At 44.8% G+C, this 23,209-nt stretch overlaps 1 protein-coding gene across 1 annotated transcript in view; it reads right to left on the reverse strand.

Moving 5' to 3' along the window:
• gria1a (glutamate receptor, ionotropic, AMPA 1a) overlaps positions 1-23,209 on the reverse strand; it is a gene marked incomplete at both ends in the record, with an annotated part of 64,269 nt that overhangs the window by 23,711 nt on the left and 17,349 nt on the right. The window contains 8 exons of the mRNA XM_079744196.1: positions 5,545-5,987; positions 6,822-7,028; positions 11,052-11,162; positions 11,577-11,681; positions 13,005-13,172; positions 13,563-13,721; positions 16,833-16,886; positions 19,949-20,133. Coding sequence (XP_079600322.1) covers positions 5,545-5,987; positions 6,822-7,028; positions 11,052-11,162; positions 11,577-11,681; positions 13,005-13,172; positions 13,563-13,721; positions 16,833-16,886; positions 19,949-20,133 — 1,432 coding nt within the window. The remainder of the gene's footprint in view (positions 1-5,544; positions 5,988-6,821; positions 7,029-11,051; positions 11,163-11,576; positions 11,682-13,004; positions 13,173-13,562; positions 13,722-16,832; positions 16,887-19,948; positions 20,134-23,209) is intronic.

The raw sequence follows: 23,209 nt of genomic DNA on the forward strand, positions 1-23,209 counted from the left end.
GGGTCGTGATGGTTGATGGTGTTGGGGTGGGTGGTGGAACGGGGAGGAGGAGCAGGAGCCTGTCTTCACAATGCACCTGTCTGAACAGATAAACCAATAGAGGGGCCCAGATGCCACTAGGACGGGGCGGCTGTGTGAGTGACGGTGCTGACATTTAGAAGGAGCACAGTAAACAGGGCCCTGCACTAAATAAATAGCACAGGGGACAAAGAGTGAAGCACAGACACCGACAGACAAATGGAGAAATGCGCGTGCATGCTTTTGTGTATGCATGTGCGTACCACACGTAGACACATTGAGCGGTAAAGTCAAGCTTGCTTATTTTTATGTGAATGCATTCCCATACATGCAAGTGCTAACCCCCACACACACACACACTCACACAGAGTCCTAGGATGCACGTAGACTACTAATGTTGAGACAACATATTTAGATGAAGAAAATTGAAATGACAATGAGCGCTCAGCTTTAACAAACCTGGCTTTGTGTGGATACCCTCCCCCAGAACAAAATGGCCGGCTGATTAAGCAAGGACAGTGGATTGTTAGGGCGGTTTTGTGGCCTTTTGTCTCTGATTAAATGTAGAAACTGAGTGCTGGGAGCTGTCTATGGTGCTGAATACACGTCTGCAACATTCTGTACTTTGATTAGCAGACATTTAGTGGGAGATAAGCTATTAGATGGTTTTAACATTTATCTTTGTTTTTGCCCTTTTCATCAAGTGTATAGTTGTTAAACTTGTTTGCTATATTGATCTGATCTGGATTCCAATGAATATTTTTGTTTTGTTTTACACTTCATTGGCAGTAGAGAAAATGTAACCCTGTGTTAGGGAATGCATCATTTCATATTATTCCCTTAATTGAATACAAAATGATGGTGTTATTTTAGAACGTTGCAAAACGTAAAGAAAATTTGAATGATTGCTTGTCAACTGTGGTCAACTGACTAGGATAAATATAACTGAGGCATGATGCACTCAGAAAACTGCTTTAATGGTAAAGTTGTATAATAAAAATAAATCATACCAAAACCCTCAATTTAAAAAAATCATTCATCCTGTGTTCATGTGTGTGAGGGTGGGCATCAGGCTGTACATTAACAGGTAATCGCCATCTGAAAGCTCTCTCTGACAAGGTGGTGCTTTGGAAAGCAATAGCAAGAACATATTTACCCCCCTTAACACACACGCACACACACACGCGCACACACACACACACACACACACACAAACACACACACACACACACACACACACACACACACACACACACACACACACACATACAGACGCACGCACACCCCCCGACCCCCAAAAAGAACACCAAACCATCATCTTCTGAATCTTTCGCTATGCATCCTACTGGAACTAGGTCACCCCGATCTCCCAGGGAGGAGGGATTGCTCAAGGGTGGTATTCAGTAGGGTGAAACATTCACCACGTTGTCTGTGGAGCCCTTACTGGGCCAGCGCCACCATGCCCCCCCTGCTGAGTATGATGGTCCCTTCAATATGGGCTTATTTCCCTCCAGTAGGGGGTTGAGTCCCATCTCTACTGGGGGTCGCTCCCCCTCGCCCTCAATGGATGAATACAATGAAAAAACGCATGAATGGAGAGAAGACAACCAACATATACACACACATACACGTTAAGGTGAATGGACACGCACGCACGCACACACATACGTACATACGTACATAAACAGAAGACAACCCACATGAACACACACAGAACTTAAGGTGAATGGACGCGCATGCACACACAAATACATACACCGGAGCACACCCACATGTACACGCGCACACACACACACACGTTAAGGTGAATGGACACGCACGCACACACATACATACATGCATACATAAACAGAAGACAACCCACATGAACACACACAGAACTTAAGGTGAATGGACGCACATGCACACACAAATACATACACCAAAGCATACCCACATGTACACACACACACACATTAAGGTGAATGGACACGCACGCACACACATCTGTACATACACAGAAGATAACCCACATGAACACACACACACACACACACACACATACACTCACTCACACACATGAAAAGGTTAACACCCACACACACACACAAATTGTGTAAATCAACACATAATGCATACACACACCAGCACGCGAGAGGAAACAGCAGCACAGTTGCACAGCAACCCCTTCACACATGGAGACAAGGGGGTAATTTATGGGAAGCCTGGTGTGATTCTATTTATATGAGGCACATGGGTGAAAATCCATAGCTACTGCAGATGTAGTCTGTTATGTGATGACTGAGTACTGTGAGTCAGTCATGCCTTACACAAGGACATGTCATACAGGTTGAAGGATGTTCGGGGCAGTGAGGGGACTTGACCCCTTGATTATATTTAATAGGGAAATAGATGTTGCCTACAGGTGTTGAGCCTCTCTCTCTCTCTCTCTCTCTTTCTCGCTCTCTCTCTCTCTCTCTCTCCCTCTCTCTCTGTATCTCCTTCTCTGTGTGTGTCTCTCTCTGTATCTCTCTCTCCATATCTCTGTATCTGTATGTCTCTCTCTTTCTTTCTCGTACTCGCTACAGTGGGAATCAAAGAGATTCCACTGTGGTGTGTATTTGGTGATTTTATCTATTCTTCTTACATATTGTGGCAGACACCAGGGAGGAGCGAGGGGAGTGGTAGGTCTGGCAACCTGCTGGCTCCACCCCCAGGCCAGACATGGACTTCTTCCAGTTAACGAGGCAGGCCTGAAGGCCATTAAGCTGGAGTGCTTGCAGTTGAAAGGGAGAGCAGGCTACCACAAGCCAGAGCTAGGGCGGGAGCTAGGGCTAGCAAGCTACAGGCAGGATCTGTGGGATCACCTGGAAGCTCGGTACGGCCTAGAGAGGGAGCTAGGGCTAGCAAGCTACAGGCAGGATCTGTGTGATCGCCGGGAAGCTCAGTACGGCCTAGAGAGAGAAAGAGAGAGAGAGAGAGAGACCTTGAAGTTTATTGATTACCTGTCTACCGACTGCTTGTTTGAGGACCCTCCTGGTGACAACCCCTGGACACAGATAACGGACTATGGACTTTGGATCACCCTTTTCCCCACCCTGGTGAAGTTATTTACCCTGTGAATAAATCACCCCTTCAAACTGCTTTGTGTGTTGTGTCGGTTTATCTGTTTTTGGTGGAGTGGAAACCCCACACCTACTGTCCCGCTACAATATGCCACGCTCTGCTGATTTCTAATATAACTGCACTCTGCTTCGTACTTTGTGAAAGAAAAGTCTGTTTCCACAAAAATCACTGATCATTGATGTCATTGGTGCATGATTTACCTTCTTCAAATAAAACTCATTTATAAATTGTATGATTCATATTAAGGGCTAGGCACTGACGTCAAGCAGAAATCAACTGTGTTTACAGAGTAAATAAGGCATTGGCAAACATCCAGCTTCATGTAGCTTCTAAGGTTTATAATGGAAGAGTAAATCACAAGCTTTGCTTCCTTGAAATCAATAGTTCCTCAAGTTTAGAAGTTATATCAATCAAATCCATGATTTAAAGAACAAAGTGTGACTACCACAGTCGCTGAAATAAAGCGCTTGAAGGATTACACCACCCCAGAAAGGTTAATAACTTTAATCAATAACAAACTAATAACAAATGGTGTGTTCCCATCTGTTTGTTTACAACCTAAGAAAAACAATATTAGTTTGGTGGAAATCAATTACAAATAAAAGCATAACAGCTTCAAAACATAATTTAACCTTCTGCAGTTCTTAATTTCTCAGATCACAGGGCTGCATGATTCAAGTTAATGGTTTATTGATCCAAATATTTGTATATTTTGCGAAATATTGCTTAATAAACCACCTCTTTATGAATCAGGGTTTCTTGTGCATCCACTGAATTTTTAAAAAATCTTCCTTGTTGGTTGGCCTGGCTGCTAAATAAATGAGCAAAACCTCAAACCATGGTCATAAATTGTTAAAGCAGAGAATATCCCCCAACAAACCATTTACAATCTGTTGTCCTTACTTTCAAGCTTAATTTCTGGGACTTTTGCATGATGCCACAATTGAACAATATTCACAGACATATCCTGGACTACAGAGACAGAGAAAAAGAAATATCCAACGAGATGAGTATGTTGGTATGATACCAAACCTTTGTTGTTTCATACAAACAACAAGCAGCCACAACAACAAAACTGACCACCAACTAGTCCAGTCTGACCGAGACCAAGGGGCCATTTCGTAATTGGATACTCTATTCCAATTTAGAAAAGTACAACTTTTGAAATCTCTTGTCAGTGGCACTGAACTACTTTCTCCTGTGGGTTCAGCCGGGTGGTGGGCTCCCGGGCTGACATTCAGCTCCCTGCGCCTCCTTGGGTCTCTCTGGAGCTGGCTTCCAGGGCCCACCTCCGGCTGCCTCTAATTTCAGACACTCTAATGAGATTTTTAATTGGTGACCTTTCGGCGAGTGGTTCCATACCACAGCTCGTGAGAGGACTCTGTATGACGATGTGTATTTGTGTGTGTGTGTGTGTGTGTGTGTGTGTGTGTGTGTGTGTGTGTGCGTGTGTGTGTAGAGCACTGCACCAGGCAGTATCCAACGCAAGGATCCTCATCACGAGGGTGTGCCCAAGATTCCACATTTATGAATTCTTTCAGCCTCTACGTGTTCATAAATACATGCGAATAATCCAATTGACATTCAAAGTAAATGAAGCTGGTTCTATATTTGAGAGTGCAACTACTTTGCCTAACCCCTACCTGCTCCTTAATGTCCCATAGCTTTGGATTAAATCATGTCCTAAATGAGAACTTTGCAGTTGAATGCCTAAAAACCCTCCTGTAAGCATTCCCGCCTTGCTAAATATCTTGATCTGCATTCACTGTAAGTCACTTTGGACAAAAGCTGCTTCTAAACGACTAGACTGTGATTATGAGAATCGTAAGGTAGTCATAAAAGCTATAGAAACGGCAGGGTTGATGAGCCAGGCACTTGACAGTGTCGGAACAGTTTTGCTACCTCCTCTATGAAACAACCGACAAAGCATAGTGCCAAGGACAATGAAACAGTACCCGTTTGTGTTCAGGACAATCAAATGAGGAGATAAGTCCTTATCCTACCGTCCACAGCGATTACACAATGGCTGTGCTGAGCGAAGCTTGAATTTTGTCCAAAAACTGTAAGAACATGATTCTGTACTAGAGGACACTGTGTCATATTAACTAACCTCACAACCACCTCTAAAGGTCATCCCTTGCCCTGCCCACTCACATTCACTTAACCTTTGTCAGTCGCACGTTTGCCCTCCCTCACTCACTCACTAGTTCCCGCCACCCTCAGCCTTATTCACACTCACTTGCCTACCTATTTACAGAAAGCTCCAGGCGTTAAAGTTTACTGTGGCGTTGGGAGACACACATGTGTTGTTCAGCTCCACATCCATCCATCCATCCATCCACCCATCCGTCAGTCCATCCACCCATCCGTCAGTCCATCCACCCATCCATCAGTCCATCCGTCCAACCAACCTGCTCTTACCTGGGTGAGATGTCACAGCCCTGCTGCATGAAGGCCCCCAGGGAGAACCAGAGGGAGTTGAAGATGCCAAACTCATTGTTCTGCTCGGGGCTCTGCTGGGCGGGGTTCTGCTGGCCGGCGGGCTGGCCCTGCTGGCCCCCGTTGGCCGAGGCCTGGGTGGGGGACTGGGGCTCTCCGCCCTCCTCATAGTCCTCGGCGTGCCACTCGTACGGGCTGAAGCGGCTGACCAGGAAGAGCACCACGCTGACGCCGATGTAGGCGAACACAATGCACATCCAGATCTCGTAGGCCAGCGGGTCCAGGAAGGAGAAGACCCCCGGCTTGGACTTGGTGGGCTTCTTGATCATGATGGAGATGCCCAGGGACATGAAGGGCTTGGAGAAGTCGATCACCTCCTCGCGCACCAGGGTGATGGTCAGAGGGGCAACTGCCACATCCGCTTTCTGAGGATAGCGGCACACGCACACACACACACACACACACACACACACACACACACACACACACACACACGCACACACACACACACACGGACACTTAATAGTTGATTAAGGCTGGTCGATGATCATTAGGTTCCTCCCCTTAATCATTGGTTTTCTCTCTGTAGATCACCTAAAGTTTCCAGTCCCAAGTCCATGTTAATTGATAGTACTTGTTCATGAATACAATCCGCTGTGTTCATCAGACCAAAGAGGAAGGATTTATAAGGGGAACCTAATTGAAAATTGTCACTGTGAGTGAACTCCGGAAAAATAGGTATATAAATAAAGATATAAAAATCGAACAAACCCTAATTAACCACATTTTGAATACAGCATGTTCCTTTAAGTGCTTTAATCCATTCTCTAATCTGGTTAAGATCCCGATTTTGATGTCAACCAAGATGAGCTGAGCTCTTTAATCCAGTGTCTAATCTGGTTTATGTCATGATTTAGAAAGGAAACAGGACAATCTCAGGACTGTAACCCATTCTCTAAAACGATTTATGTGATGATTCAGACATGAAACTGGACGATCTCATCATTTTAATCCATTCTCTTAAAAGCTTTAGGTCATGATTTAGACGTGAAACAGGATGATCTCAGCATTTAAATCCATTCAATAAAACGGATTAGATCATGATTTAGACATGAAACAGGACGATCTCAGCACTGTAATCCATTCTCTAAAACAGTTTTGACTTGAAACAAGGTGATTCCATCATAACTCCAGTCTCTAATCCGGCTTTAGATCCCGGTCCAGATTTAAAAACCGGAGTCCGACCCGGTCCCGCTCACCCCGTACACCAGCTCCCCCACCATGCCGTTCCACATCTTGGTCTCGGGGTCCCTGGCTCCGTACTTGCCGTCCGTGACGATTTTGAGCTTGTAATGGTAGCCCACGTGCTTGGCTATCTCGGCCGCCAGCTCCACGATGTAGCCCTCGTACTTATCGTTGCCCGCCAGCTGCTCGTGGTTCTTCTTCAGCATCACGTATGGAGACTCCTGATTGGGTGAAAAGGGAAGGAAAAGTGTCATGGAAACGGGTGTTGGACTCAGTGGCCGTGGTGGCGGTATGGGTTGAGCGTCGCGCTGAAGTGGTGACAATGGAGCAAAAGACATTCAATCAGCAGTGTAATACATGGTGTCTCGCGATTGTCTCCAAAGGATGTCATGTGAGTTGTGGTTTACCATGGTTAACTTAACTGTTATAACATTAACAAGTGATACATGTTTGGTTAAATTAACATTGCTGTCTATGTGAAAAATATTACTTTTGTAGTCCCTTCTCCTCTATACATTTTCCACAAAGTCAAAATTTTATATAAAGTACAAGGAACAAAAAGAAAAGTACAAAACCAAATAAAAAAATGTTTTCGAAGATTATTCAATAGTTTTTTCAAAATCATATACAAATGCTTCCATGGTGCACGACAGATAAATAATGTCCATGCAATATAAAATACATCCTAACATCAATTGTAATGTAGTAAGCCTTGCAAACAACACTTCTGTGCATCAATTGAAAAAATAAATCATGATACATGATAGAATTAACAACGCTATGATGTTACGGGTTGACACCCTGATGTGCTGATTATCTCTGCGACAGATTTATAGCTAATCAATAAAGATTAAGCACACGCTGTCATCTTTAGTAGCCGAGAAGCTAGGATGGATGTGTCTCAACCAGATTTATATCAATCCTTTTGTCGCAGCAGATATTCTTCCTTTTATCTTGTGTGCAGCTGTGGTTATTGTCCAAGAATAGAGACAAGAAAAAAGTCTGTTTGAAATATAATTATTGCCGTGAAAGCATCGCTGTGAAAGATAATTACGTGAAATAACAAGGTATCATTTGTACTTTGTTCCTGGCAACTATAAGGTATAATTTATCGTAGGCTTAAACATTATCATTACTGTGGCATTGTGTCATCGAGGTGTGTGCTCAATTCAGGGTCCAACGGAGCGAAGCAAACAGGAAAGGGACAGTGATGTCAAGGCGCCTCCAACTCTGAATTGTCAGCGCGTGTGTGTCTCTGCGTGTGCGTGATGTATAAACCATATTAAGCTGTGAAACAGTGTAGAGCCAATCCGACCGTCTCATTATGCGACATTCTATAGACAATTTCTCTTACATTCGACCGAACTGGGTGGGTAAGAAGATTATAGCTCACTTTACACCGGGCTCTATCTCTCTCTGTCCCTCTCTCTCTCATCATTCTAGCTCTTGAGTGACTCTCTCCATCTGTCTCTCTCTCTCTTTCATCTGTCTCTCGGTCTCTCTCTGCTGGCTGTCTATCTCTCTGTTTTCTGATCTCTCTGTTCATCTCTTTCTGGGCCTTGCAGTTCCCCTTTGTTTAAGATACTGATGTTTCCTATGGGATTTGGTTCGTATCTTTTATAACAACAACAAAAACGAGGCAAGTATTCTTTCTGGAGTTATATAGGTGGAAAAATGGACAATCCAACAAGTTCTCTACAAAAATAATCTTTTGCAATAAGAAATCAAGACTATCTTGTTCTTGTATTTTGTATATTTTTGCTGATCCTCAATGTTTCATTAGGCTGCTCTCTCTCACAGTTACATCTGAGGTGAGGGTAATCACCGTTACACACGCACAAGAACCACAACAAAAACCTTGACCGTCAGGCTTCTGGCAGGCGTCCAGAGCCTGACTGCACCCCTGGGAGACAGGGGGCAGTAGGGAGGGGAAAGGTCAAGCACAGAGGGCCGTGGCAGTCTGTTCCTTTCTCTACTGACAGACAGACCGAAACAAACAAAGAAATAAATGAATGGTGACAGCACACACACACACACACACACACACACACACACACACACACACACACACACACACACACACACACACACACACACACACACACACACACACACACACACACACACACACACACACACACACACACACACACACACACACACACACACACACAGTCACACCCCAGCACACATAGTAGAATTCAAAGGACTAAACCTTGTTATGTTATTTATTACACAATTTAGCATGTGCTTATGCATACATACAGTATACATATACTGTATGTAGTTGTGTAGAGACAGAGAGAGACAGAGACGGAGACAGAGAGAAACATTACATTAAATAAACACAATCCAAAATGGATTGAACACAATAGCTGAAACATAATGTATTTTGTGTCAAGCATAACACAAGACATATGAATCCCCTGAATCTAGCCTGCCGTCAACTGAAACCAATTCCAGCAACAGCTTTGTAGAACAATTTCAGGAATTAGATTCACTCTGGTATCGCATTAGCCTTTCTGTCGGAAAGCCCATTATAAAGACGCAATACAGATGCACATGTAGTAGTTGAGGGCACAACCTCCATCTAATAACCAATTCCTTGCTCACAAACACAAAAAAAAACAAGCCTTAAAAATGTTGCCCCATGGCTCTGCTTGGCCTAAAATCCGTTGTGTGCAAGCAGCAAGCTTGGCTGCTAGATTAGACACAGCTAGCCTGGCTACTGGAGTGAGCAGCTGCCAACCCAAGCTTGTCTGGGTCCACAGGCCCGGCGCAGCAGGGATTGCAGCAACACACCGGGTACAAAATCCCTCAGCCCATTACCTTTCACAGTAATGGACTGCTACACCGCAACACTGTTTGTGCCGGCCCCCACACAGGATATTGCCCTACCCCCCACCTGAAAAAAAAAATAAACAACCACAAGCGTTTTACGAAAACAAAATCGCACCACTGCAACTGAAAGTGATAGCATAAAACAAGTGAATCTCGGGGATAGGTTTATTAATAAAACATGTTACACCGCCCTCTGCTACGAAGGCTTTAAAGCCGAAACTCAACTTTGAGCGAGGCAGGGAGCGCGGGGGGGGGGGCAATCGCCTGCATCCTGAGTCTGTGAGGGGCTCATTTCACATGTGCCATCCCCCTAGAGCAGAGCCCCAACACTACCGTCCCTGTTCCCTATGCTCCAGAGGAACCTGCCTGAGCCCCAGCAGCACCCAGCGCTCCGCCTCCATACAGAGGATGAGTCAGAGAGCATCTCTGGCGTGTTCGCTCCAAAACTCATCAGCGCTGCCCTGAGGCTTGTTTGCCCGAAAATGACAAAACATTTAGAAACGTTGAAGCTCCGTGAGCAGGGTGCACAAGGTGTCCGTCAGCGGCCGGCATTGTTGCGGCGGAACCGCGGCTATAAATACCACGGCCGTGCTCGGACTGCCCACGCACTTCACAAGCGCCGCATCACGGCGACCATAAATCCGGCTTTACTCACGCACCCCACCTCAGCTCTCTCCAGCCCACCTCCCCCACACTCACAGTCTTCTCCAGACGACCCCCTCGCCCTTCTGACAGGGGTGTTTGCTCTGCTGTGGTTTGGGGGTTATTCTCCCAAACAAAGAGAACAATGGACGGACAGACTTCTGGACAGACGGTTTCTGGACAGCTCCCAGAGACGTGGCCCACATCGATGTGTCCGATAAAGATAAAGACAGTGGGAGCTAGGCAGACAGCTGAAGGACGGGCCGGTGTGTGGAAGGCCTTTAGGATGACGAGGCTGCTGTTATTCTATCCAGCCCTGGTTCTGGTTCAACCCCTGGTTCAAAGCTCAGAGGAAGCACCCTAAGAACCACTCTGCAAATGTGCTTTCTCGAATGAACGCAGAGTATACACATAATGGCGTTATGCAATGTATGCACTTTGACCGTATAGACTGTATGTACTGCATAAAGCGTGAAAATGAATAGCCAAACAACATAATCCCACACATCCCATCTAACTTTAATTCAGAGCAGGCACTCTATCTGTAGAGAGGAGAGCAGGATAGAACTAGTCTAAATAACAATATTAGTACTGATGTTCAGGCAGCTGTGTGCTTGCTCTGAACTACAGGAAAAGAAATATGAATAGGTGACATATTAGTCCGTAGTCCTTCAATTTTATAACCAAACTATGACCCTGTGTCCTATTTCACCTTTCTTTCAATATCTCCTTTACAAAAACCTGTGTCATGTCTTTCTCACCAGGATGGTAGTGACGATGTACGTTCTGTTCTGGAGGCTGTAGGTATCGTTGCTGCCCCGTACGAAGTGTGCCGTGTTCACGTATTTCTCGTTCTCGTTCCAGTAGCCCACCTATAATAAAAGAAGAGGAAAGCCATGAGGTAAAAACAACCCATGAGATTGCTTGATTTAGCAAGGTCGGCCTTGCAGTGACCAAATCTAGCAAGGTCGGCCTTGCAGTGAAAGGCTTATTGGATAATCCTTTATATGTTCGACAAGAAATCAAATAATACTCTTCACACTTATTGTGCAGAAGAGCAATACAAATACTGCAAGGAAAACACCAGAACAACAACACATTAAATAAATAAATCAGAATCACAGAGATACATTTCAGCTAAAAGAAATAGACGTAAAACAGTACAAATAACATAAAGCCCCAATTCTATGAATTGCCATGCTATGTAACACCAAAATAATGTTTGGTGAACACAGCAGAGAGGCATTCTCAGTATTCTCCAGTCATTATTCAGGCGGTGAGCTAACCTTCTTGGGTCCAGAGAGAGCTAGCTCCATCACGCTGACTGTGTAGTTGGTCCTGCGCCCTTTCTCATTGAACTGGATGTGACCGGTCAGCCCGTCGATACGAACCTGTACACACAATAAATCTGGGATGTTATTTTTCAATTGAGCTTTAAGAAAAAGGTAACCCTATTGCAATTGCGCTGCATTTATTCAAATGCAGGCGAGCAGCAAGCGATCGCGTGCAGACTGTTGACATACAATGTGATCGCAGCGAAAGTTTGTTTAGGATTTGTTTGCGATGGGTAAAAGCTTGCGGTACACATGTGAACATTGGCAGTGCAAGCCAGACGGCGTGTGTGGTGCAGTATGTTTGTCTTGGCTGTGCACTGAAGTTAATTGAGCGACTGAGGCTTCAATCTCCAGTCCGTCCCCAGGCAGATGGCTAGATTAACTCTGACCAGGCCTCCAAACAGCCATGCTGCACATAGAGCCCAGGGGCTGTGCACACACATGCACGCAAGCAAGCACGCACGCAAGCACGCACGCACGCAAACACACACACAGATGCACTAAGCTCATTATTCAAATGTTGTGCATAAATGTAGGATGGGTATGCAGGCAAACTAACACACACACAAACACACACACACACACACACACACACACACACACACACACACACACACACACACACATTTGCAACTTTAACTTCGAAAAAGTTAGGTCATTTTCAAAATGTGTGTGCGTGAGTATGAAACCATGCGTGTGTGCCCATGTGTGACATCAAGAGCTCTAGCCACTCCAAATATTGCATTACCAAACTCAATTGTTGATGTCATATTTCATGACGGTCACGGCCGAGGCACGTGGCCTGCGGGTTTTGTTTACTGGGAACGATGTCAGTTTTGATACTGGTGAGCTCTGCTACAACTTAATGTGAACTTTACACGACAGAATGAGACCTCATTTGTTCAGGCAGCCCAGACTCCAGAGTGCTTAGCCTAGGTGCCACTCAATGACCAAGTATGCGCGCAAGTATTCATGTGCAATATCTGTGCGTATGAATATGTATGTGAACACGTGGGCAAGGGAGTGTGTGTTCCTAGTGTTTATATGAGCATGTGTTTATGTGTGTGTGTGTGTTTGTGTGTTGGTGCTTGGGGTTATATATATATATTGGCATGTCTGTGTCTGATTGGCTTAACATTCGAATAGATGTATTATTGTATGTCTTCGTAAACCCTGTTTGTCTGTGCTTATTCTTGTGTGTAGAAGTGTATCTGTATCTGCGCGGTCATGTGTGTGTGTGTGCCTGAGTGCGTGCCTGGGTGTGTACATGCCTGCATGTACTTGTGCGCCATGCGTGTGTGCATGTGTGTGTGTTTATGTGCGTGCTTTAGTCCGTGCACGTGTGCGCGTGTGTGCACGTGCGTGTGTGTGTGTCTGGACCTGCTGCAGTGCTCTCTGGATGTCAATGCCCTGTCCCCAGGGGGCCGGTGGGTTCGCCAGGCATTCGCCAGCGTTGCCCCGGCGAGAGATATCGATCCTCTGTCTCCTCAGGTTCTGGAAGGCCGTGGACATCACTTTAACACCGTCGTACGTCAGGGCTCCAGTGTACTGCAGAGGAGGAACAACACAAGGCAAACCGGTGGACGTTAAACTAATGATAAAGATACAGCCCCCATAATATTATTGGAAGGGAGGAAGGGAGTGAGATACGGTTTGTAGACATGTGGTTTTCATGGAAGTATACAAATATATATATATATATATATATATATATATATACCCAGATTCTCCTGGTTCATGTTTTATTATTTTTTAAGCTTACATTTTACAGGAACCACATGCGTAATGGCAAGCTATGGCTACGATAGAAAAAACGATTTGGTTAAATGTCATTGCTCCCACTGTTCTCCATGGGAAGCAAAGTGGTTAGCGGTGCAGTGCCTGCATCAAAGGGTTTTTAGAGAGTAAAGGGGAAAAACCCCATCAGAGAAGAGATACCTTCAGGCTTCTCTTGGGCATTTTGACGTCTTTGTTGTCAAACTCCATCCACTGCTGCACCACTTGGCTGACGCCCGGATCAGAGTTGTTCACAAGCTGGAAACCTGTGATGTTGGCCCCGCCCTTCCTCAGGTCTGTCAGGTCGATGTCCAGGAACCCCTGCGATGATAGAGACACAGACAGATGAGCGGACAGGCTGAGACAGGCCGTGATCACCAAGACGGATGGACAACGGGTAAGACCATCGGTCAGGTAGGTGGAGGGTGGAGCAGACAAGTAGCACGAATGGCTCTGGGAGTGCCATTCAGTGTTGGTTTACTCAAATCCTGTAGTGTATATGTTTTACGGGGCGGTTATGAACATGGGATGTGAAAGAGATCAAGAAACCAGCGAAGAAGCTTTTCACTAAGGCTCACAAATGAAGCGATTTGTGCCGAAAGGGCAACTCCAGAGAGTGTGCAGGGTTGTGTCTCCTGGTCTCAGCCATTGCAGAGGGCATGGGGGTTAATTGCTTCTCTCGAAACAGAATATCTGTCTTTCATGTAGACATTATTAGACATTCCGGAGCTCAACCCGTCCCCTCCTTAGGGAGACGGGCGGTGGTAAAGGCAGAGGCAGAGCCCACATCAGATCAGAAAGGTTTGGAGCTAATCGCACAGGCGCCGTGGTTAACACCATAAGCTACTCTACACAATGGGCAGATCAACACATTGTAGGAGTCACTCTGAATCAGAATGGACAGAATGACAAGAAATAGGGGAAAGAAAGGAAGCAATCGATTGGTAGAGCCAACACATTCTGGCGACAGAAAGATGGAGGGGAGATTGCAGGAGAGAGAGAGAGAAGAGTTTGAGAGAGCAAGCAAGACAGAGAAAGGGCCAGAGGACCAGCAAGAACGAGAGCGAGGGGAGCAAGTGAGAGAGGAAATTGCAGGAGAGGGGACGATTAAAGAGCAAGAGAGAGACAGGGATGATCAAGAGAGAAAGAGGGAGAGATTGGAAGAAAGAGAGACAGAAGAAGAAAGGCACATCCAGTCTCCCAGTAGGTTGTCTGCCAGGATTTCAAACAAGGGATGCAGAGAGTGGGAGTTAAAGAGAGCAGAGCATGGCAGAGTGCCATACTCTCTGAAAGAGAAGAAGAGTCAAAAGAAAGAGAGAGAGAGAGAGAGAGAGACAGAGAGAGAGAGACAGAGAGAGAGCACGAGAGAGAGACAGAGCGAGAGCAAGAGTGGGAGAGAGAGCAAGAGCGAGAGCGAGAGAGAGACAGAGAGACAGAGAGAGAGAGAGAGACAGAGAGAGAGAGACAGAGAGAGAGAGAGAGAGAGAGAGAGAGAGAGAGCGATAATCGAAAGGGGAAAATTTGTTGGTTGTTGTGGGATGCCTTTTCTACACTGTTGGGCTGTTCAACCGAGCATCTGTTAAAAAACAACTGCGTCCAAAGACAGCTGCTTTTATATGCGGATCAAACAAGTCTGTCTGTCTGGATTATACCGAAATTCTCGGTGATAAACATCACCTTCCACTTATCCATAGACCTTCCCTCTCACTGCCTCAACCTCACACCTTACCATGCTTTTTCTAAAAGTCACTGTTATGTGTTCTGCATCTGAGCGAGTTGAATGGAGACATAACTCAATACATTACAATTACCTTTAGTCATTTAGGAGAGGCTTGTATCCAAGGTGACTTACAGCACATTTGTTCTCAGCCATGAATCAATGCATAATATTGTGACAAATGGCTGAAAATGTAACATTTGGAAACCTTACTCTGCTAAAATGCGAATAAAAGGAGATAAGAGCAGTGGCTGTAGGTAGGGAAACCTGGACGCCCCCTCGACCCGTCCGCCCAAGAGGTTCAGATGAATGTGTGTGCCTGCCACTCTCTGGGACCAAGGGATGGCCATTGACAGGTCGGGGCTGATGGGGGGCCCGGTAGAGATGAAGGGAAAAGAGAAGGATCCAATCTCCGGCTTCATCTCATGCCTCTCTTGATGAATCTGGGTTGCCAGGTATCCATATTTCTCAGCACAACAGATGCCTCTTGTGTCTTCTCCTTTTTTCTCTCTCACCTTCTTCTGCTCCATGTGCCGGTTAATGCAGTGCATTGGGATGAGCAGGTTACTATAGAAACCAGACCCGTATTTCTCTAGCCGATTCTCACACATAGGTTGGAAGAAGAGGAGGAGGATGAATGAAGGCTACGAGGAATAAACATATTGCTTCTGTATTTGTGGATCTAAACAATGCCCTCTGCCTTCACGCTACAACTCGATATTCACACACACAAACACACATATTTGTATGAGTTCATCATATATTATTATGCCACTTAGCATTGATGTCTTTGCTGCCGTCCAAGAATTCTAATTTTTTAATTATATCTGGGAGACTGGCCAAACAAAAAATAAAAATATTGAGCCAATCTAAAAGATCCCAGTGCGGGCCAAGCAGCTGCATATTATCGCTGGTTTTCACCAAAGCTTCTGCTGATATAAATGTTCCCTCTTATTTCACTGTGTTTAGCGGGCCCTAGATTGAGCTGTATGGGTCTACCAACCGTGTGCTTTGGAAGAAAACTGCAGCCGACAAAGCGAGCTAATTCACATTAGCCTGTGAACATTGTCCGCCTGACCTCTCACTGTCTATCTCCCCCGGCTACGCTCCGCGGTGCCGCAAACTGGGAGCGTCGGGAACAATTAGACCTCATGTCCAGCATACCAATTTAAGCCAGGGCTCATTCCATGTCTCCTTTATATTCTGGGTTCGTATTTACTGGTCTGATCTATTATGAATATGACTTAATTCCATTGAACTCCCTGCTCTTTTACCGTTCTGTTATTTTAAACCTAATTTGTATCCATATTGATGAATTACATTTCAATTTGATTCACTTAGTTTGGTATTTTCTTGCTCGGTTGGCTTTTACTAAGATGTATTCTGATTATCTTCTGAAGCAAGAAGCTAACCAGCAGTGAAAAAGGGGAATGACCTCAGACTGGCTGATGCTTGAGTGCTATAGAAGCACTATACTGTAAGTTTAACAATGGTTATATTTTGGGGGAAATTGAGTACCATCTATAGGTCTTTAAACTTAATCATGATACGATACGATAATACTTTATTGTCAGAACAAGTCTGACAATAAAGGGGTTGCCGGAAAACACTGCTTGGTCCAATGTTGTGGGTTCTACAAAGGTTGTCTGTATATACAGAATGGTGACTAGGATATATAGATGAATATATGAATGCAAAAAGACAAACAGACTTACCATGTTGGCCAAGATGTAGTGGTAGCTTTTAGCATTCTTGCCTTGTTCGACGATCTGAAGCAACAACAAACAAACAAAAACCAAACATTTAGTTAAAAAGAGAACACAGCAGAGAGAGCGAGAGAGAACGAGGCAGAGGAATATAAAAAGAAAGCAAGACAAAGAGTAAGATAGCAAGACAAGGAGAGGGGAGAGAGGCACTGGGAAAGAGGTGGCCAGAGAGACTTCTGTGTTGAATTACCCATCATTCTGACCCAGTTTACTTGACCTTGCCTTAATGGATCTAAACTAGCTTGGCGAGACAGCTTGCCAGGGAGCTTCAAGGAGCTTCATCCCAGAGTGAAAAGAGTTGCAGATCTGCTACACTGTTGCCATTAGCCTTTAATACGACATTATGTAGCTGTTTGATAAGATATCACAAACTCTTTCCAAAATGTGATAAATGATTACACGGTCCGATAGGGGAATGAAGTTCTCTATATCATTTGTACGTCTAACGCATGAATTTGCAGTAACAGATGTGGCAAGGAAGATGAGGACCATCCTTATGCACACTGGGATTGACCCCACTGACCCCTTTGTATGTCCCTGTCTATCCTGATACGATACTCTCCCGGGCTGAGTAGGTGTGGATGGGACATCTCTATAGCCACATCAACTCCAATGTAAAGAGTGTGCAAGTGTGTGCATCATTATGTATGCATGTACACATTTCTGCATTTGAGTGTGTATGTGACTGTGCATGCAATTGGGCATGTGAGCGAGTGCACGCTAGGCTATGCGTGCAAGTGTGCGCCTGTGCCTGTGTGTCTGTTAACATATATACGCACGCCTGTACACGCCTGCCTGCGTGCATGTGTGTGTGTGTGTGCCTGCGGAGAGTGCGGGTGCTTTTGGTTAATGGTGCTGTAGGGCCCCGGCAGACGGTAGCATTTGTTATTAATGGTGACCTGAGTGTAAGGCAGTCCCCGGCAGCCCAGCCCAGGGCCAGGGAAACCTGGCGAGGAGCCACAGCCAGAGACAGACACTGACACCAATAAATCAAGACACCTCTCCAACGGCCCCAGACACCGTCATTCACTCAGCGCTAATATAACAACGTCTTGACGGATGGAAATGTTTTCATATCGGCGGAATCATTTTAATTCCTTATTTAGTGTTCGGGATTCAATTTGAATCCCCCCCCAGCTATGTTTTTTTTTGCTCTCTGAATGAAACGTGGGGTTTATAGCCGACATGAAGATTTATCTAAGGGAGAACAGAACACTGAACCAGAGACATGGTAGCCTGGAGGGAAGTACATCTGCATTCAGTCCACTAAAACATCCCTCTAGGCTACGGCTGGTGGGGCCGCGACGCTAGGATCTACCCCCCATCGCCTAGGGAGCTCATCGCTGGGTATCAGCTAGACGTCTGCGCAAGGGAGTGTGGGGGGCAGAAGAGGCAGAGTGCCCGCCACTCTGCCTCCTCTGCCATGCACTCGCCCAAGTATGTACTATTAATGTATCAGTGAGTGCGTATGACAAAAGGGTGTCTAAATGGGTGTGTGTAAGTGTGTGTGTGTGTGTGTGTGTGAATTTAAGTTTGTGTGTGTGTGTTTATCTGTGTGTGTAACTGTAAGTATAAATGTATCAGTGAGTGGATATAAGAATGGGTGTGTGAGTGTGTTTGTTATAAGCATATGTTTCCATCAGTATGTGTGTTTATAAAAAAGGGTTGTCTGCACATGTATTGATACATGTGTATGTGTGAATGTATGTGCATGTGTGTGTGTGTGTGTGAGCTACTCTGGCATCAGGCCGCAGATGCTGGTGATGGATTGAGGCTGTCCTACAGGAGAACTTGTGAGGCTCAGCTCCTGTAGCGCAGAGGGGGCTGAAGCAATAACCTTAACTCGGTGACACAGAGCCATCAATAACATCCACACATACCAGCTACTGCCTTCACATTAGGATGGGAAGCACCTGAGTGTTGGAATGTGTGTGTGTGCTTGTGATTAGGTTTTTGTTTCTTGTTTGAGTGGGTGTTTGTTTGTATATGTGTGTGCGTGAGTGTGTGTATGTGTGTGTCTTATCATGTTTGCTTCTGTGTGTGTTTGAGTATGATTGTGTTTGCATATGTTTAGTATGCATGTGTGTCGTTATTTGAATGTGTGTGAACTGTGTTCAGACATGTTTGCTTCGCTGTGTCTGCATGTGTATGATACAGTATGAGTACATTGTGTGTCAGCAGGTGTGTGTGTACGAACCCAAAAGTATACTTGTTCTAATAAATATGAAAACCACAAAAACAATTAAAAATATATTCGAAGAAAAAATAAACCAATTTCATCCAACCCATTAAACACTAACACATTAATAAAAAGCTTTAAATGTTTTTAGTGCCTTTAATAGTCACTGTTTGTGTGTGTGTGTTTGTGTGCGGGTTTGCGGATGCAAGAGTGTAATTGTTCATGTGTCTGCTGTGCGTGCTAATGGCCATGCAACCCCCCCCCCCCCCCCCTTTTGCCGTGGAATGGCTGGCTCCAGAATGCCAGTGCCCAGTTATCTATCTTTACTGTCCGCAGTGGTCCGGGGAAAAGAACCGTCGCACTCAACCACCAGATTACACCGCCATTTTGGCTCAGAAACCACTTGTGTTCCGCCTGTTCTTTGTTCATCCGATCCAATCTGCTACGTCCATCTGCAGTTTACCATAAGCTGTTCTATCGCTCCATTGTGTCTGCACACTATGCGGTGTCAGATCGGTTGACACTGGATTAATAGTTGTATTATATAGACACTAATACTGTGATTAGGGCAGACATTAAATACAAATGGGCTGGTTTGTGACTACTGAACATGCTGACAGCTTTTATGTTCTGTGATGTATCGATGCAACAATCTGGGCCAGGCACTTCATATTCATGGTCATAATTATCTAATGTAATTTAGTTTATTTGTCACTTGCGACTCGGCATATGGGGCTGTGTCATTGATGAAATAGCTAAGGGAAAGAAACAAACTGTTATTTTAACTAAATATTTAGCCATACAGAGACAAGAGCGAAAGTCTCAACACTCTCTGCTTTCTGCCATGCTAATGCAGAACAAGATGAAACCATAAGTCATAGCGTACCTTCTTGAGGATGCCGGTGAGCCGCTCGGTCTCACAGTCGATGATGATCTGGCCCTCCTTCCTCTTGTCCAGGTCCTGGAACACCTTGAGGAAGGACGCCTCCGTCATGGTCTCCACGTTGACCGACGTCACCAGCCAGTTCCTCTCCGCTGCCGTGTCCAGAACTTTCTGAAGCACGGAAAGTCCTGTCAATAGAAAATTACATAAAAATAACCCGAATGGGTAAACTCGCATGGCTGATGGAAGAGGCATTTACATTTATATTTGGAGATTCAGCAGCAGACTCTTTCATCCAAAGTGACTTTCAAGTGAGGCTGCGGAACAATCAAAAGCACACAACTGAAGTGCAGAGAAGCAATCATAATCAGAAAGATGAATCATTTAATGTTTTTTTTTTATTATTTGCATAATTGTGTCATCTCAAGATACAAAGTGCAGTTCGGCATCAAGTTCTGCATGGAAGCTAAAAACAACACAAAGTGCCTAAGTGTACCAAGTCTGGATTCAAACTGGATGAAAGAGCGTGAGAGAACATCTAAATGTGGAAAACCAACCAGTGAGTATTCTCTATGTGGCGTTAGAGGCCTGAATCATGGACGACTAGTTTAATGACTCGTATCTATCAACTGAACTGAATTCTCGGGAGGGTATATTTAATGTCATGGTTGTGCACGCACCATTAACACCGCAGTCCAGCTCACAACTCAGTATGTAAACACCGGCTTGCTTCAAGACATACGACAAGGTAAAAGAAAGGTTAACCAGACCCTAACCTGTGTCTGATAAGCAAACCATTCTGAATCAGTGCTGCAGCCGAGTAGATAAATAAGAGTCCATTATCCAGCGCAGTGCATACCATTGTTGTTATCACGAGTAAACCGGCCACCAAATCAGTTCCTTCTTCCACACTCACAAACGATGGGCCCTGTATATGCTAGCAGATGGCCCAATCTCACCCAGGTGAAGTGGCCTCCCAGTGTCAATTAGCTTTGCTATTGGAGTGGTGTTGCACACCACTCCAATACGCTGTGACACTACTGTCTTCCCGGGGGGACGAGGGGACGAGGGGCCAGAGGCGCCGCTGAGCGGGAAATCACTCGGGGACGACAGGAAATAAAAGGTGATTAGAGTTCACATTGATCGCGCCAACAGATTTACGATCAGACTGGCTGTTCTTCCTTATAGCTGCCCTACGGTGAACCAATTAGAAACCAGGGTGGAAACAACCAGAGCTGATTGGCAGATATTACCCAGCTGAGTTGAACAACCAAAGTAATTATTGAAAAAAAGTTGAGCGGATTAATCACACAGTGGTCCTTCATTTGTATTTCATAGCACTCCCGGTTGATGTCAACGCGTCCGTGCAACGGAAAACCTTCTGTTGTTCTACCTGCGCATAATCAAAGGTTGATTGGGAGAATGTGCGTGTGTTTTCCGTCATAGCTATAGCCTGAACGATTTCAACATACTATCATAATGTTTTCTGAACTTCAAACATTGTAAAACTTTTGAATGTCGGATATGCTGATTAAAGTGAAAAAAGCATTAGCATGACTGGCATTTTATGTCGAAGCAATACAAATGTAAAACTAGCAGGGCTGCTAAGGTAGCATACATAAATGGACAGGTAAAAAGCAAATTATAGCTCCTTGAATTTTGCAGTTTTTATACAATCGGTTTTGCCCATGGGTGAATAATTTTGGACCCTCGGCAGATTTATTTTGAGCGGTGAAATTGATGAAAGGCCTGAGGATGTCCAGGGCTCTACATCAGTACTGTGTGTCAATCCTGTGGAAACGGGTCAGCTGTTGTTTCCAAGTCCAGTTTGACATAGTGGTTTCAGCACCATGGACAGCTCCGTGCAACAACACAGTCAAGCATTTCATTCAAGCCATTCTTTCTTATAACTTCTTTCTTTCATTCTTTTTCTATTTCAATTTGCTCTCTCCATGTCTCGTTTAAACATTTGTATTCAATGGTGAAATGCCCAATAACATACAAATGTTAAGCTGGTCACGACTCATCAAAGCAATTTATTCCTACAACTTATTCCATCCCTTTCTCCTTCATCAAACATTTCCAATCAATGCATGCAAAAAAAACACATGCCCGTAACATGCAAATTAATTAGAAAGAAACCAGGAACGAGGAATAGAATGAAGGAAGAAATGGAGAGCGCTAGCAGGCTAATGCGTTCCTATAAATCAAGTCCCCAGTCAGAGAAGCTAAAGCAGACAATGGCAAGGTAAAAAAAAAAAGGCACCTGGCGTGTGACTAATAGCACAGAGTAGCTGTCACCACAACCCTTTTACGCACACAGACACCCTGGTTACAGGCCACAGGTAGACCGTACGACACACTTTGGGAAATTAATCTGCGAGCATTGTTTATGATGAGGTTTAAATGGACAACGCGTTTGTTTTGCCTGCTGCTGTCTTGGAACCAGGGGCACTTTGTCTCCAGACAGACAGGGAACGCTGCGTGACAAGGCCCTGTTTCCAAAATGAATTATTGAGATTTTGCTCATATCATGACAATTCCTGCTGCAGCTATTGCAACATTTTTTATATTCATGATAAATAGATATTCACTGGCACGAAAAACACAGCCAAACACACACAAATGTTCATAACAGTCAAATAAATATTCCTCTTGAAGGCTTAAAGAAAATGAGTAGGAAGGATATTTGTAAAATATGTATCCAGGCAACAGGCACTGCTGATAGGGATTCCAACAGACTCCCTCTCACGTGTCATGTGACTGTAAACACACACACACATGTGGACATTGGTGGCCCTGCACTTCCCGACCGCCTGATTGAGGGGACTTCAAGGGTTCTTGTGGCATTTCCGATCTGAAACAGCACTGAGGTGTGGGTGTGGATGTGCTTGTGTGTGTCTGTCTGTGGGTCGTTTGGGCACGAAGCGAGAACTGGATTTGTCAGTTAAAGCATACTTAATCCCCTTGCTTTCCCTGACGTTGGAAATAGACGATAGACAAAATAGGAGACATCACAGTAGAATCATAGAGGAACATTTTAGCTTTAATATAGTTCATTTGTTTATTTGTTAGAAATGGGGTTTTGTGCATGGCTTGTCCAAGACACTCGCTTGCCTAGACAAGCCATGCATAGAAATGCCCAGGTACAAAACACATACACAAACAACATACGTATGTATCCACCTGCACACACACACAAACACTAGTGCTGTTGGAATGAATTTCAGGAGTCGAACCTAATGCTGAAATTACAATTCGAAT

This window comes from Pollachius pollachius (genome assembly GCF_949987615.1).
Source record: "Pollachius pollachius genome assembly, chromosome: 10".
Taxonomy (NCBI): domain Eukaryota; kingdom Metazoa; phylum Chordata; class Actinopteri; order Gadiformes; family Gadidae; genus Pollachius; species Pollachius pollachius.